Genomic DNA, 17,766 nt, shown 5'->3' with positions numbered 1-17,766 from the left:
CTGTGAAGTAATCTGCTTTTTGTTTTCGAGCCCAATTAAGCAAATAATTATTTATATTATTATATTTATATTATTTATACCTATGTAATAGTAATAATAAACACGCATAGATGCAGATACTCACACATACACAATACAACATGCATGCGCGCACACGCTCATATATACACACACTCACACTCACTCACACACACACACACACACACTCACACACCCAAATACACACACATTCACACACGCACACACACGTAAAATGACCTTCTTAAAATATAACACCTAATGATCTCTCAACACTAGTCCGCATCATCTGTTCACGACTTAACCTAACCTAATCTATCTTAAGAAGGAGGGAGCCTGGAGATCAGTAATACAGGTCTTTGAACCTAGTACAGACTTCAGCTCTTTCAAAGGCTTACAAAATAAATTATAAGGTTAATTTATTTCCATTTGAATTTGTATGTACCTTGTACCTTTAAGAGAGAAATAAATAAATTATTATTATTATTATATTATTACTTTAATTGGAAATAAAGAATTAAAGTTTTATAAATTCGAAGTATTCCGAACGAAACCCCAAAAAAAATTCCTCGGAATACGTTGTAGCATTTTGTGTGCCCGACACAATCTAAACTAACGCGATACATGCATTCAAATCGTAGGAGCGTTACAACCTAAAAAAAATACTCGCAAAAATGAAACCCATAAATCGAAGCGGGCTATACCACGGTCCGGCATTCATGGCGTCGTGCTCAACTACAGAACCGAACAGTAGCAAAGGAAAGGTATAAAAGCTTTACCCCTTCTAAAAACGTAAATACGCGATCTGCTCGACTCGCACTCACACACGCTGACCGACCTTACATACGGCGAATAAACGACGTGAAATGGGAAAAAAGTTAAATATGTATGAGTGCGGGTAAATATATAAATCGTTATATAAACGGTTTATATAAAATAGATGGGTCGGGCGCGCTTCTGGCTCTCAGTCGCGTTCGGTACTCTCGCGCGATCTCATCTCCGCGTCCCTACTCGGATGCTGCGGCCGTTGTCGCGAGTTTAATTATGCTCTCTCTTAAACACTTTGACAGTCTTGTAAAATTCATAGTAATTATGTAATTTACACTTTTTCGAAGATAGTTATTTAGTGTATAATGAAACTTTATTTTTGAACTTAGTTGTTATGGCGAAAAAAAAAGTTTTCTGAAGTCAAGTAAGTATTGAATAAAGTTTTTACCAGCTTTTCTCGTTCGAAGAACTTTCGAACGGTGTGCTGTTAAGGGCACTTAAGTTCTTCATCATTATATTGAAATTATATAAATTGTTAATTTAAAATTTTTTGTTTCTATAAAACTAGAATAACGGCAAACAAAAGTTTTTTTAACTGCTAAAATAATCAATAGGCTTTGTTTTAGTATCAATAACTTAAGTTTTCACTTTTGTGTCTGTAATCAAGGAGTTTAAAAAAATATCATTTAATTTCATTAAAACAATTACTGCTTTTCATAAATATAGGACTGGTTCATAGTTTAAGTTCAATGCATTAAATATGATTTGCTAAAAAGCTACAACAGGTACAAAAGAAATAATTACAACCGAGTATCAAGTTCGAGTAGTTTGAATGAACGATATCGTAGCGAGCTCTACGAGAACCGTAGCAATATCCGTAGCGCCTTCATACTAAATCGATTGTGGCGAAAATACAACGCTGCCTGGGTGTTACAGTAATATTCAATTAACATGGTGCACAAGCTTAGTAAACTTGTTTCCGATTATATTTTAGTGAAGATAGTTCACTTTACAGGGCTCTAGGTGACTGATTTATTCAATGAAGGTTCTTTTTATTGTTTTTTATTTACGATTTTCAAGTTTATCTATAGTAATATTATAAAGAGGAAAGATTCGTTTGTTTGTTTGTATTGAATAGGATCCGAAACTACTGAACCGATTTGAAAAATTATTTCACTGTTTGGAAGCTACACTATTTCTGAGTGACATAGGCTATAATCTTTTTTGAAAAAAATTAGGGATCCTTACTAAAATCCCAGTAATGTTACCCGAGGGTTAAAAAAATTACCTAAAATATTCTTTACATCGCGTGCCCCGCGAAAACTATTGATGATAGAATAAAATAATGTACTACGACTTTGTAGAGCGCATTACAATTATTTACAAAAAGTGTCACGCCACCATATATTTAACTATTATAGTTATGCCACAATAATGTGTTCTTTTATTTAAAACTAGCGGACCCGGCGAACTTTGTTCCGCCACACGGTTTGTTTCACACACATCAACCGGTTAACTTCAAAATTCTACTATAATTAACCATAGAACGTTTAACTGTCAGTTGACATCAACCGCTCAACTTCAAAATTCTACTATAATTAACTATAGAATATATTACGTTTAGCTGTCAGTTGCGTTTTGTTATTCCATATCAGTTGCGTTTTGTTATACGTTTTATGTCACGTCCCATGGGAATGTGATAAAAAGTATCCTATGTCCTTCTCCTGATTTTAAGCTACCTCTTCAGCAATTTTCAGCCAAATCAGTTCAGCCGTTCTTGAGTTATAAATAGTGTAACTAACACGACTTTCTTTTATATATATAGATAGATAAATAAAACAACGTCAAATATCTTTGAAAATTTTGTTAAAGACCCGGACGGAGCCGGAGCGGGCCGCTAGTGATTTAATAAAACTGTTTTTACTAAAATCGTCTATTTATATAATAAATCTATTAAAAATAGACATTACTTAGAATTGGTTCAATGTATACATGAAAACTGTACATCTGTAGTCATACAATTGTAGATCGTAAAAGTAGTTTTAAAGTTTACGATTTGTGAAAACCGAAGAAAATCCTTGGTTTTTTTAAATTTTGATAGCTTCTAAGTGGTCCAGACTTTACTTAGCTAGCTGCTTTTAATGGGTTGGTACATAAATAAAGCGATATTTATAGTTGTGGAGAGAGGAGGGTCTTAATGTTTTAAAATACACTTTATTATACATTGCCGTGCAATACAAGTGATGCACCGGTGTTTGAATCCCGCAGGGAAGTACCAATTTTTCTAATGAAATACGTACTTAACAATTGTGATCGCGATTGACTTCCGCAGTGAAGGAATAACATCGTGTAATAAAAATCAAACCCGAAAAATTATAATTTTCGTAATTACTGGTGGTAGGACACCTTGAGTCCGCACGGGTGGGTACCACCGCCCTGCCTATTTCTACCGTGAAACAGTTATGTGTTTTTTTAATTTATTGATGCACAAAACAAATTGCAATTATTACAGTACATATTAGCTAAATCGTACAAGTAGTAGCTAGATCTAATCTGGATTCAGTTTGAAGGATAGGAGAGCCGATGCACTGTTAAAACTGAGACTTAGAATTTATCTCTCGAGGCAGGTGGCGGCATTTACATCGTAGGTGTCTATGGGCTCCGGTAACCACTTAATACCAGATAGGCAATGAGATCGCTCACCCATTTATGCAATAAAAAAATTTAAATATTTCGAGTGCAATCAACAAAGAATTTCACAACTTTTTTTCCGGACTTAACTTTCGCAATTTAGTCGAAGCTGATATAAAATAATTTAATAAAAACAATTTCTTTAAGCCCAACTGTTAATCAAAATATTTTTTGTTGTATTGAAAATTAAAAAAGATATTGTAGAAAACAGACTATCTTTTGAATCTTATAAAACAGCTTTTGTTTTACAATAACATTGCATACACGATAATATTTGTACTTTTGCAAACTTATTGAAACCGTTTTTGTCGGACAGACTTATTTTCAACTCACGCTCCAATTACAGAAGTTAATCAATAAAGCTCTTTGATGCGTGATGAGCTCCGCATGAAGACTCAAAATTAAGTCGCTTTTGTAACTAATCGTTTATATGATTCCAAGAATATATTTATTGACATCAGAAACATTTATTAATTAATACTCAAAATAAGTTGGTTTTTATTGTTACGCGCTGGGATTCGGGATAAATAAAATTCCAAAGAAGTACAAGTTAACACTGTATTAGCATTTAGAACACTTACAACACTTCAAAACTTTCAAATTCTCAATTCGCTTCTTCCGCTTCGCCTCAGGTGATCCGTTTGCTAGATCCTAGAATCCCTAGAATTATCGAGAATATTCCACACATTTCGAGTATCGTGTTTCCGCTATCCGATAATAGATGGCGTTGTACTTCTCGAGCGTTCTAGAACCTTCGATATGCGTTTGACTATTCGGCGATAGATGGCGTTACTTTTACCGACGTAACATTATTCTATGACTTGCAAAACGTATCTGAAAATAATAGGTCTTATGAAATTGCCGTTTTACAATATCGGCTATTTGAAACTAACTTATGTACATACATAAGCCCGACATTAAATAGTTAATATAAATTAATTTTACTCAATTTATGAGCAAATCAATTAATTATCAAATTCGAAGCCATTTGTTTATTAATTAGTTTTTTGTTTCCACCTAGGTATCTTTTATGTCAATATGGGTAACAATCCAGTAATTATCGACGAATACGAGTTCCGTCGCGGTAGCAAACACGCGACTCACAACGTTAATGACGTGTACGAAGAGAACACTGCAAACAAGCGCACGACTCGTTTTTGGTTTGAATACCTCCGAAATGGAAATTTTGATCTAAAAAACAAACTAAAAATAATTAAATATTAGTAGATGGGTGGACGAGCTCGCAGCCCACCTGGTGTTATGTGGTTACTGAAGCCCATAGACATCTACAATAAGCCACCCATCTTGAGATATAAGTTCTAAGGCCTCAGTATAGTTACAACGGCTGCCCCACCCTTCAAACCGAAACGCATTACTGCTTCACGGCAGAAATAGGCAGGGTGGTAGTACCTACCCGTGCGGACTCACAAGAGATCCTACCACCAGTAAATATAAATAAATAATTAAATACGTATGTCATAAAAAAATCATAACAATTTAATAACCCTTTTTTTAAGAGTTCACGTTTTGGGTGTATGTACTTTGGTAGCCGCTTAACATCAAACGAGCTGTAATTGCGACTGATCACGTACAAAACTAAAAGGAGTCTTGTCATTAATCATTTTAATCGATTTAGCAGATTATTGTTATCTCAAAACATATATCGCCGTTATTTATTTATATAATTTTTTGCTTGTTTCAGATGCAGAATGCTGAAATTAATTTTAATATTAGGTAAGTAATATTTACTTTCAGACACAATTCAAATTCACGGAATCCCTGAGGAACTCTGCAAGTGGATTGCTAGCTTTCTAGATAGACGGAGCGTTATAGCCGACGTTGACGGCTGGCATAACTATTAACGCTAGCGTTCCACAAGTTTCTAAACTCCCCCCACGCTTTTTATCCTGTATATCAATGACATGCTATCAATTCACGGTATTCATTGCTATACGGATGTTAGCCGAGGGATGCGAATTATATCGGCCATCAGAATTTCTCTTGAAGCATACTGCACGAGAAATGATCAAAACTTGTGTCTGAAGTGGAGAAACTCTCAATTTCCATCCAAATTCATTATATACATACACGACATAGGTTTGTTTGACAAAAAAAAATCAACTATTGTTGAATATAATTTTTATTTGAAGATTCTCTTATATGAAACCAGTTTATATTCAAATTTTAATCACCTTTTACGATGTTACCACTCGCCATTGAACTAGAATTTGTTACTTTTACCTGGAAGCACCCGAACTTTTCTTAAGCTATTTTCGGAGCGATACGACATAATAATATCATCAATCAAACGAAACTTGAGGAAGTTATTTACGGTACCACGGCACATCACTGTAATTATGGCGGCAATTATACGTTGCATTCTCAAGGATGGAACAAACTGGAACTTAGACCTCATATCTTCAAGGCAGACTGGGATCGGGATTCGACCGTCAAGAAAAAAAAACAATTTTTATAAATGAGAACACGCTTACGAGAAGTAAAGTAGTTCGGTGACGTAGTTAGTGCGAGTTTTCTTTGAGCCCCGTTAGCAGGTTAAAGCACAAAGCTGTTTAAACACCCATAAAAAAAACTTCGTTGCACTTTTTGTGAAAAATCTCATTATGAAAGTCAATCTACGAGGCATATTTAGTGGGTTTTCTTAAAATAGCATTAATTGCATTTACGCAATGCGTTCTATTTTATAATGCAGAAATATAATATGGCTTAAATTTTTAATTATTGTTAAAAGGAAAGACAAAGAAAAGTATGGGTGTTAAATAAAATTTTAATTAATTTAAAATAAAATGTATTTGGACGAATATTAAAAAGTTTTTTAGGCAAGCGTAGACGGAGCGAAAATAATGTGAGAGATCTGCAAACAACACTTTTAGAAACTGCAAAAAAAAACACTTTATTTTTAAACTTCGATCAATAATTTTTAAACAATTTATTTTACTTTGTTTTTTTATGTTACTTTTAATTTGTTGTTTTTCTTCGTAATACCTACCTGTTCTGTCAGAGTTTCGATAGATAATATTATGAAATGATATGAAAATAGTTTGGCCGAAAACAAATCTAATATATAACATAAGTGATCTCAGCCTTCTTCAAATACAATTACGTCATCCGCACGTAAAAAAGGTAGACAAGGTGTTTCCGGGATAGATTTTTGTTAGTGGGCCGTGCTTTGAAACCAAGCTTAGCTTAGCTTACCTATTTGTTAGGTAATGGTGTTTTCCGATTAAGAGAATTTGACAGTCTATTGTAATGAAATTGGAGGATCGCAGTCAGCGGCGGAATTTAGCCAATGGTGCCAGAGGATTCAGAAAACCTCTTAACATCAAACGAGCGCTGAACTTGTCGTTATCTCAGGTTTTTTTTATTGAATTTGTAGGCAGAACGGCATACGGCCCACCTGATGTTGAGTGGTTACCGTGGCCCATGGACCTCAGCAATGCCAGGGGGCAAAAGCCAAGCCGCTGCCTAGTGTTGCCTTCTGTTTTCGGGCCTGGGGCCGAACCTCCTACGAGGTCCCCGCGCCTAGGGGGCGCGCGGGGTATGTCGGACTTGACGATCTGCAGATGTTGGGAGCAGACCGCGGGTCCAAGGATATTTTTAGAACCCTACCGCACTAAACGACTCCTCTGCACTCTTACACCCGACGTCTGATCTCACCTGGGGTCAGAACCCGGTCAGAGTTAGGGGTTTCCCCGGTCAATCCTACAACCAGACACGCGGCCTCACCCCAAGGACTCCCGACCGATGGGTCGTCGAGGCGATAGTTGACGACCAATGACGCCTGTCTCAGCGGTATGGTGGCCCTACCGCTATGCCGCCCGGGCAATGCCGCTGGTGTTCCGGGATACCCCTCTGGGTCAGAACCAACCCGCCGGGTCACAACGCGATACACCGCCGACCGGGTTGCCTACTGTATCCTGCCTCATGTAATCAAATTGCCGTTTTTTTACCTAGTTATCCGGCATCTTTGTCATTTACGAAATTGCCAATATTTCGCGTATTTATTCAGAATAATAAAATATTTTTAATCGGTCTCCGTGCTCTGAATTCATTCTATTAGCAATAGTACCTAAGTTTTTACCACACGAAATAGTTGCAATGTTCAATGATAAAAATTCGAAGGATTTAGTTGGTCATGTGTTCATAAAATTTGAACCCATAAAACATAAAATGTGAATGAGAAACTATTGCTAAATACGTGAAATACATCAATCTGTTTCAGGGACACGTGCAATATATATTGTATGTTAATGCTAATATATCTATTTGCCCGGAGAGACCTTCTCAGAAACAGCTACCAACAGAACCCGTATTAAGTTTAAACTCATTCGGGAAAATTGTTAATGTCGGACACAAACCACAGCTGTGTTTGTGTATGTCTTGATAGAAAAAAAACTTTTTCTTGTGATAATAAATTCATTTTAAAAAGGATAAGTAGATTGGTAAATTGATTTGTCTGAAGCTAATGTTGACGGGATCACCTCCCTCACTCGCCGGTAGTTAATTGTTTGCTTATTCTGTCTATGTTTGCTCGATCTCTCCGCTATTGATTTATATCGGTTGAACTACACAGATATCGTTGTTCCAAAAGAAAACGTTTTGTTTTAATCTCACTTTTTTTTAATAAGCCACGGATATTAATGAACAGCTTTTCGTGTAATTAAGTTCATTTCATCATAACATTTTCTTTTCATTTAAAATAAATAAATGAGTACATACAATTTTTACAAAACGAATGTATTATTTAACAATTACCAAAAAAAAAAACGGACGTTTTAAATTACCCACGATCTACACACATCCAGAAAGTTCGAGATCTGTTCTTTGTTAGTTTAACGAGAAGACGAATAAACACGAATGGCAAAGGTTAGAACGCTTTGTACGATTCAATCGATGCTCTGTGGATCTTGCGAGTTGAGGATTTCTTTTTTCAAAAAGCCCAAGAGCAAAGTATCGAGAAACCGGTTAATGGAATTCACAAAAAGCAACTTCCTTTTCCTTTGGGATTACGTTTGAATGACAAAATTTAAATTACGCAACGAACTGTGTACTTTTATTTCAATTAAATTGATTTTTTTCTTTCGTCGTCTACTTTGTTTAGTAGAATTTTCATTAATTTACGAAACAGTCATAATAATGTTGTTTTAATTCAGAGATAAGTCCACATAACCTGAAGTTGCTTCGGCTAATACATAAAGCAGCTGATGATTTGAATTGAACGATTACCATTAATAACAAAATATGTCATTTTTAAGGTAGTTTCATATTTTAATTTCGTATAAAAATCAAACCCACAAAATTATAATTTGCGTAATTACTGGTGGTAGGACCTCTTGTGAGTCCGCACGGGTAGGTACCACCGCCCTGCCTATTTCTGCCGTGAAGCAGTAATGCGTTTCGGTTTGAAGGGTGGGGCAGCCGTTGTAACTATACTGAGACCTTAGAACTTATATATCACAAGGTGGGTGGCGCATTTACGTTATAAATGTCTATGGGCTCCAGTAATCACTTAACACCAGGTGGGCTGTGAGCTCGTCCACCCATCTATCCAAGAAAATAATAATAAAAATGTTGTTATGTTTGTTATGAAAACACTGGATTTCTATTAAATTTTATATACTATATTTAATAATTAGTCGTCATGGCCAAAGGATAAGACGTCCAGTGTATTTGTATTTAGCGAAACACCGGTGTTCGAATCCCACTGGCAAGTACCAATTTTTCTAATGATATACGTTCTGAACAAAGGTTCACGATTGACTTCCACGGTGAAGGAATAACATCGTGTCATATAATTTCAAACCCGCAAAATTATATGTAATTTGCGTAATTACTGGTGGTAGGACGTCTTGCGAGTCCGCACGGGTAGGCACCACCACCCTGCCTATGTCTGCCGTGAAGGCATTTCGGTTTGAAGGGTGGGCAGCTGTTGTACTGTAAAAACTGAGATCTTAGAACTCATATCTCAAGGTAGGTGGCGGCATTTACGTTGTAGATGTCTATGGGCTCCGGTGATCACTTAAAACCAGATTGGCCGCGAGCTTGTCCACACACCTAAGAAAAAAATTTAGTAATTTTAAGCTGAAGGGTTCCACATAATTTATCATGGCATTCATTATAATACCGGTAACTCAGTGCACATGCATGTATTTTGGTTATGTTCAAGAAAATATAATAAAAATAATTTAATTATAAAGCAGCGGTAGGCAGCGGCTTGGCTCTGCCCCTGGCATTGCTGAAGTCCATGGGCGACGGTAACCACTCACCATCAGGTGGGCCGTATGCCCGTCTGCCTACAAAGGCAATAAAAAATAAAAAATTATTACTCCGTAATTTTATCAACTTAGATGTAATACCACAAAAATGTCCAATACGCAACAGGGGTAGAGCCGGTAACATGCTACATGACATTTAAGTCCTCTGTACCAATATTATGTTTGTACAATAAAGATTTTTCGTCATCTATTCTAGATTGTAAAATAAAATATAAACTAATTTTTTAATGAATAAGACTAGACTAGAGATTCTAACGCCGATTTATGTATGGTATTTTAGTAACTTTGTACGGAACCATTATTTTAATTACCTCAAGCCTTCTTCATCCTTAGGTCGCAACTCGTTTACTTTGCGTTAGTGTACTCGTCTTTACCACAAAATCCAGATTAGATTCACGTGAAATCATTTACATTACTTTTCCTATTTCTACCGAAGCAGTAAAGCTCTCCGATTTGAAGCGTGATACGGCACTTATACAACACTCTTATGACTTTTAGCTCATGTATCAACACGAGTGGCGGCGTTCAGGTGGTTATGTCTATGGACTCCAGCAGTTATTTAATACCAGGTGGTCCTTGAGTTCATTCACCCATTTCAAGAAATAAATGAAAAACGTTAAGTTGAAAATCGTATCAAATCGCAAACCCATACGTAATGTTTAAGTTCATATTCTTCTTACGAGTAATAGACGAATAACATTAAGAAGACTTCTTCTTCTTATTCTTCCTAGCGTTTTCCCGGTCTAGTGTCAGGGTCCGCTTTCCTACTTAAACTCCTCCACTTTGCCCAATCATCGGCATCCCTATGGGTGAGGATTCTCTTCCATATCCACATTAAGAAGACTTCTAAGATGTAACTGTTTATTTTAATTTAACATATAACGGTTAAATAATCCACCCAATGCTGTGCCACAGAATGTTATTTTACCGCATTTGATAATTGACTCTCAAAAGTAATTTAAAATAAAGTCTTTCTCCACTCGAGTTCCCTAAATATTGCTAATGAATCCCTTTACTTGTAGTTAGTTACAAATGAATACCTTATTTGTTGTTCTCGAATGAGATTCAAAAGTTAAATGTCCTTTCACCACCCTTTATTCGTTCTATTTATTTTGTATTATCGATTCTAGATGATTGAACTCTCGTGTCAATAAAAGCCATTAAAAATAACCGTTGAAACCCGTTATTCTGTCATTTACCATAAATGAGTGTCGTGGGAAGCGAGAATGAGTTTGCCGAGAGGGTTGTTCTAATTTATTTGTAAATACGTTAATAGGTAATGATTGGTGTGGTAATAGTTATATCGGTGTTGGAGGTGCGACGTGCGGTAAAAATATAACTGGGTTAATATTGATTTTATTGTAGATTTCGGAAAATGTAATAATGAATTAATGTTACTATATCTCATTGCACTATTTCGTTTACAAACTAAAAAAAAAATAAAAAATTATTTCCGTTGTTTCGAATAATTTACATTCGTGGTCACGCATGACTGTAACGACAATGAACTGATTAAAAACGTCAGATTAAGTCGTAACAGAGGCTTTAAGTTTGCTTACGACTCGTGAATGCCAACGGAAGTACTATGTATGATTCTGGTTTATTCACTTAAATGAAATTCACTTCAGAAAAGCTCAAAAAAGAAAATGGCGTTAAACAACATGATCTTGATGACCAGCTTACATCCCAATTTCGTGAGACGATTTGGTCTGGGCATCGTTGCTTCAATCAATTGAATGTTTAATACGCGATGCGGCAGATGGCGCAGTCCCGCTGAAACCATTTATATTTCCCGGATCCATGTCACACAATTCAGTATCCATCAGTCCATCAGTGTCATCCGCCATTTTTGTAATGGCTTTTCACAATAATAACACGTGATTCTTTTGTTTAGAGTTCCTTATTTAAAAATTAAAACAATCATATGTGACAGTTGTCAAAGTTTAGAGTTGCCACTGGATAAAACAAATTTAAATGCATAGATAATACACATAAATTTTTAAATGGTTCACTTTTATCGAGACCCCTGTTGGATCACAATTTATATGTCGCTACCCACTATGAGACATGAGGTGGAATTCTCAGTTGTATTTTTTAAAGACTGCTTCACTCTTAATCACTAATGAGGTACCTATCCGTTCTCATAAGGCACACTACCACTGGTTGTCTTGGCATTATTACTTCACAATGTAGCCTAAGCAATATGATATGAAATCGTTACATTTTCATGAACGTTAATTGGTAATTTTTCATGTCTAATTCGACAAAATTGCACTTAATTTTCCACAAGATTTCTTCTTTTTCTTTATTAAAATTCTAATCGCTGGTTGTTTGGTCCATAATTTTGTTTTTTCTCATTTACATAATTTGCGGTGGTGCTCACTGGATATCTTTCCTTTTATATGCTGTTTTAATGTAAGGTGTAAATTATTGCGAAACATAAACGTGGGAGTGTGAAAGTGAAATTGCATCGTAAAAGTGGACTTCAAAACTGGACTGGGTGAAATGGGGACCCGTTCAGAATTTTTACGTTAATTGTATTACCCCCGTTTTCGTTATTCGTAGTCTTGATCGATCTATATTGTTTTAATTAAGTTTTCTCGTTTCGAATTCATTCAAACAAATTTACACTTTAACCCATCATATCATGCTTGTATTCTATTATACAATTTCCGATGTTTTAATCCTTGGAGTAATCAAAGCAAATATTAACGACAAAATTTAGAAATTTTAACAACAAAACTACATAAAAAAAGACGTGTGGCACTCGGAGACTGCCGCGGTAAAACTATTGCATAGCATTTTTTATCAACTTATGCAATTATAAATCGACAATAATAATTTAATATTAAAACAACAATAAAATAAGATCCGGCGAGAAACTCAGTGGGCTAACTTTCAATGAATCTGCTACATTGTGAGTATTCCATTTTGACCGCGCACTCACTAGAGGGCGCTACCTGGGATAGAGACTCGCCTTTGGATGCTAGTTCTAATTCTCATTCGCCCAGAATCAACGGCTTAGCTAGTTTATTTTTAATGCCACTCCAATCACTGAATGAGTAGTAGGAGTAGTAATAAAATTCTTCGACTAAGCGATAGAAAATGGCACGCCCAACGCATTGTAATGTGATATAATTTTCTATTTTACAATTCCGTTTGTCGCCGATAGATGGCGTTTGACGCAAAAGCTATCGTTGTGTTACCCACGAAATTATATCACATATTTTGATAGTACATAAATCGGTGTTTAGACTTCTTATTTTAAACACTACACAAGCGCAACGTGTGAATGTGTTGAACGCGAGCTTCATAATTCATAGTAGGCGTAGTGAGGGGTGGAAGGTTTTTTTCGTTACGGAATTTCACGATTCCGCTCTCAAGCCGCGCCCAAGGCCCACGCAATAGCTTAAAAATATAATCTATACTTAATGCTTTTGTAAGTCATCGTGGCCTAAAGGATAAAACATCCAATGCATTCGTGTTGAAGCGATGCACCGATGTTCAAATCCCAGGTGGGTACCAATTTTTCTAATTAAATACGTTACTCAACAAATGTTCACGATTGACTTCCACGGTGAAGGAATAACATCGTGTAATAAAAATCAAACCCGCAAAATTATATGTAATTTGCTTAATTACTGATGGTACGACGTCTTGTTAGTATGCGCGGGTAGGTACCACCACCCTGCCTATTTCTGCCGTGAAGCAGTAATGTATTTCGGTTTGAAAGGTGGGGCAGCCGTTGTAACTATACTTGAGATCTTAGAACCTATATCTCAGGGTGGGTGGTGCACATACGTTGTAGATGCCTATGGGCTTCAGTAACCGCTTAACAACAGGTGGGCTGTGAGCTCGTCCACCCATATAAGCAATAAAAAAATATGCAATTATTTTCTGGTGCGAAGTGGTTACCAGAATAGAATCTCAAGGTGAATGTCATCATAATGATATAAGGGCGAAGCTTCATTTGTATTAAATAATGACTGTCTCACCCTTAAAACCAGAACGCATTACTACTTGGCGGCAACGGGCAGGGTGTGGAGCCTATCTCTGCAGGCCTACAATACGATTTAACACCATTAAAAGTCACACAACCTTATTCTCGTTCAAGATATTCCTGAAACAATGTAAATAATTTAATTAGATATTGTATTAATCTTATCAGATTATCTTATCTTATCTTATCGTTAGTTCTGACTTATATTCAATGAATTTTAACGAAATGTGATTTTGTTAAAGTATCAAATTAATGTTAATGTTATATCGACAATGACTTACTCAATCGATATGACTGTATGTCTAAGTCTATAAATTCTGTAATATACTGTAAATATTTATATAACCTATATATGCTTGTTTGTTATACAACTTGGATTAGGAAAATCTATAATTATATTATTTTTCTCATCATGTCTAAGCACTATATTGAGAACTATTGGTTTATTTATTTTTAAAACATCTAAATGAACTTACCCATTAGCTGAAACGTATTGTGCTCCATCTGTGGTTCATTAATATTTTATGCGAGAAACCTTCCCTCCCTGAAACGAGAACTGAAAATAAGTTATATCACATTAATATCTCAGTCGATGGACAACTCGCAAACGGATATTCATACGTATGAAAATCACGAACAGGCAAACCGACCTGTGGTTATTCTTAATTATAATAGAAAAAAATAATCCTATAACAAAAAAAAAACAAGGATACTTGCTAATTATAATCGCATTTAATGAATTTAATTACTCCGTGCATCGTGTACGTGGCCGGTAACTCAATAAACTTTAGCAGTGAACGTTTGGGAAAATGAAAATTTACGTGAAACAAATTATAATGATAGCCAGAGGAACGTTTCGCTTAGCAAAATTGAGAAAGTACGAAATTTAGTGTGACATTGAATACGTAAGACGTAGGGGATCCAATTTATGTGTGCAATAAAAGAACAAAATTGCAGTAAGGCAATTTTCAGGGTTTACTCCTATGCCGTAACGACGACGCTTCAATTCTGTTCGTATATATTATCTATGATTCTCATTCATCTAAGGGTTTTGTTTTTTTTCTTTGCCTTCCTATTGCTAGTAGTAGCCTCGGGCGATTATGCTTGCTCTACGGACCTTTCAGCGTTCATTAAAAAAGTTAGTGATAGAGTAACAACACTATCTTTGTAAGGCGCGCAAAATGTACTGTGTCCATACTTTCAAAGTACAGTAGATCTTAAAAAAATAGTACATATTGTGTTCTTCTAAGTGTATATATTTAAAAGATCAAACGTTTACTTTGTCATATAAAAGCAAAAGGTCTATAGAATAATACAATTTATTATTCTGCAAGTCACGAAGAAATATAAATAAGAGCCAAAACTCCTGAGATACCAGACTCATTTAAAAGGGCTGCGTAAAACTCAGAAGAGATATCTTTTTGAATTTTTTATATTACTGTATCACGTTCTATTGTATTTGTTTGATTGGTAAGTCAAACGAAAAATTTATGGTTAATATATATTCTTTGTTCATTTGTTCAATGCCAATAACTTTAATCGTTTTGTTTAGGGCTGAATTCATTTAGTAAAAAAAAACTTTATTTATTTATTAATTTTTTTATTGCTTCGATGGGTGGACGAGCTCACAGCCCACCTGGTGTTAAGTGGATATTAAGTGGTTACTGGGGCCCATTGACATCTACAACGTAAATGCGCCACCCACCTTGAGATATCAGTTCTAAGGTCTCAGTATAGTTACAACGGCTGCTCCACCCTTCAAACCGAAACGCATTACTGCTTCACGGTAGAAATAGGCAGGGTGGTGGTACCTATTCGCGCGGACTCACAAGAGGTCCTACCACCAGTAATTACGGAAATTATAATTTTGCGGGTTTGATTTTTATTACACGATGTTATTCCATCACCGTGGAAGTCAACCGTGAGCTTTTGTTGAGTACGTATTTCATTAGAAAAATTGGTACCCGCCTGAGATTCGAACACCGGTGCAGCGCTCAACACGAATGCATCAAACGTCTTATCGCTTAGGCCACGACGACTTTCTAACAAACTGCTCTCTAATAAAGGGTCGTAATTTGCAGTCTAAAAAATTTGAATACAGAAGTTTGTGGTTAGTTTGTGTATTCACATCAATCCCATTCACAAGTCACGCTCAGAATTCACGCTGTATAATTATAAGCGCGCGCCGTCTACTGAACGGAATAGTCGGATGTCTTTTTTTCTAGTTGGCGTGATGTAAACAGATGACCGCGGGTTCAAAGCTCTCGTTTCCGTACGGGGCGCGGGTTGGAAACAAAAGATGCTCGTTTCCTCGGCTGTACTCCGCCTGGGCTGGGGGAGGCCGCTGCCCTACAATGGAGGCATTGTTTGTGCCCGGTGACAGGAAAAACTCCGACCTCCGTGTTTCTGTGCATTTTTTATTTCTTTCTTTCTTTAGTCGCCTTTTCCTTTTTTTTTGTTCCTACGGGTAAGCTTCTTTGACTGCGCCAAGAGGAAATCAAAGCTGTTTTGAACGCACTATCTCAGGAGATGCCGTACTTGTATAAAAAATATTCTAATCCTTAAGGGGCCGGTATGGGAAATTTAATTCAATTAATAAATAGGACAAAGGCTTTCAGACATGAATACGATAAAATATTTAAACAACATCTAATGTGATTTCGTATCTAAATTAGAAACAGGACCGGCCTCGTTCGACTTCATACTGACATTTTATGGTTAATGTCATTTTCTCAATCGTAGCGCGAATCCAATTAGCCATAATGTTCGGAAATATTACGATAATTTTACAATGAACGAATTAGCTTACGAGCTGATTTATTATATGTATGTAAGTATGTATATTGGTATATAAATCAAATAGTTATTTCATATTATATGGAAACAGTATATATCTATTTATTGTATGTATATATTTTCTATTATAATGTATTGACAATGGTACACCGCAACACACCTACTATATTTTTATATTTTTTAGAGTTTCTCTAAATTAAACGATTGTCTGGAAGAGATCGCTTTTAGCGATAAGACCGCCTATTGTACAAATCTATCTGCTTTTTTACTGTTTTTAATACGCTTTTTTATTAGCTTCAGACGTATGTATGTATGTATGTTTGTAACGGAATTTTTGAATATGATTTTGACCCCCTTCAAAACGTCAGATTAACTCTAAATTTGGTATATTTATTAAGGACCGATGACAATTCAATACTTAAAAAATATTGAAAAAAAATTATTTAGAATTGAAATTCAACTAAAAAATAAAAAATAAATAATAGTTTAAAAAAACTAACAAAATACGCTTTTATAGAAAATGTAACTAAAAAATAGAAAATAAAATTTAATAAATTTGAATTAAATATTATGGAAGAAAATAATGATTTTATTGTAAAAAAAACGTGAGGTGCTTTTTAGGATATTATCAAAATAACCCTTCTTCTACTCATATCTGTTCATAAAATATTTATAACTACTTATACCATGCACCCCACGCTTTTTAGTTGGCTTCTCTATAAAATTTATATTTTGTTAGTTTTTTTAAACTATTGTTTATTGAATGTAAATTGTGTTTTGGTGTGCAATAAAGTGTATTCTCTCTCTCTCTCTCCCTCTTGCAAATGTACATTCAATGTTTTATAAAAGTGCGGACGAGTTTTGCCGTCGACGATGAAATATAGCGGGTGTCCGGCGTCCGGCGCGACGCCGTCTCCGCGCCGGAAGAACGCCGCGCCCGCTCCCCGCCTGACCCTTTCCGGTACGGCCGCCTCGCACGATTCCTTATTTACCCGTTTTTCCTTATCAACCCGTACCATTCGCAACACATTACCGAGGATCTTGTTGGTGAAATTGAGGTTATTCCGCCCATACCTACACGGCGGCAGCGTGCGTCGGATTAGGCCTTTGTTTGGTAACTCTATTTCACCTCGCCAATTTACGGATTTCATGTGTCATTAGGGACCTCTATAGAAATATGATTGGAACGAAAATCGCGCC

General features: G+C 35.9%; 1 protein-coding gene across 1 annotated transcript in view; it reads left to right on the top strand.

The window, feature by feature from the left end:
- Positions 1 to 1,075: 1,075 nt before the first annotated feature.
- LOC114247829 (cell adhesion molecule Dscam2) overlaps positions 1,076 to 17,766 on the top strand; it is a 78,681-nt gene continuing 61,990 nt past the window's right edge. The window contains exons 1-2 of the mRNA XM_089738360.1: positions 1,076 to 1,210; positions 5,180 to 5,211. Of these exons, the coding sequence (XP_089594486.1) occupies positions 5,187 to 5,211 (25 nt within the window). The 5' untranslated portion in view covers positions 1,076 to 1,210; positions 5,180 to 5,186. The remainder of the gene's footprint in view (positions 1,211 to 5,179; positions 5,212 to 17,766) is intronic.

This window comes from Bombyx mandarina, chromosome 25, assembly GCF_030267445.1.
Source record: "Bombyx mandarina strain Sakado chromosome 25, ASM3026744v2".
Taxonomy (NCBI): domain Eukaryota; kingdom Metazoa; phylum Arthropoda; class Insecta; order Lepidoptera; family Bombycidae; genus Bombyx; species Bombyx mandarina.
The sequence above is the reverse complement of the archived record's forward strand: the minus strand, read 5'-3'. Positions and strand labels throughout refer to the sequence as shown.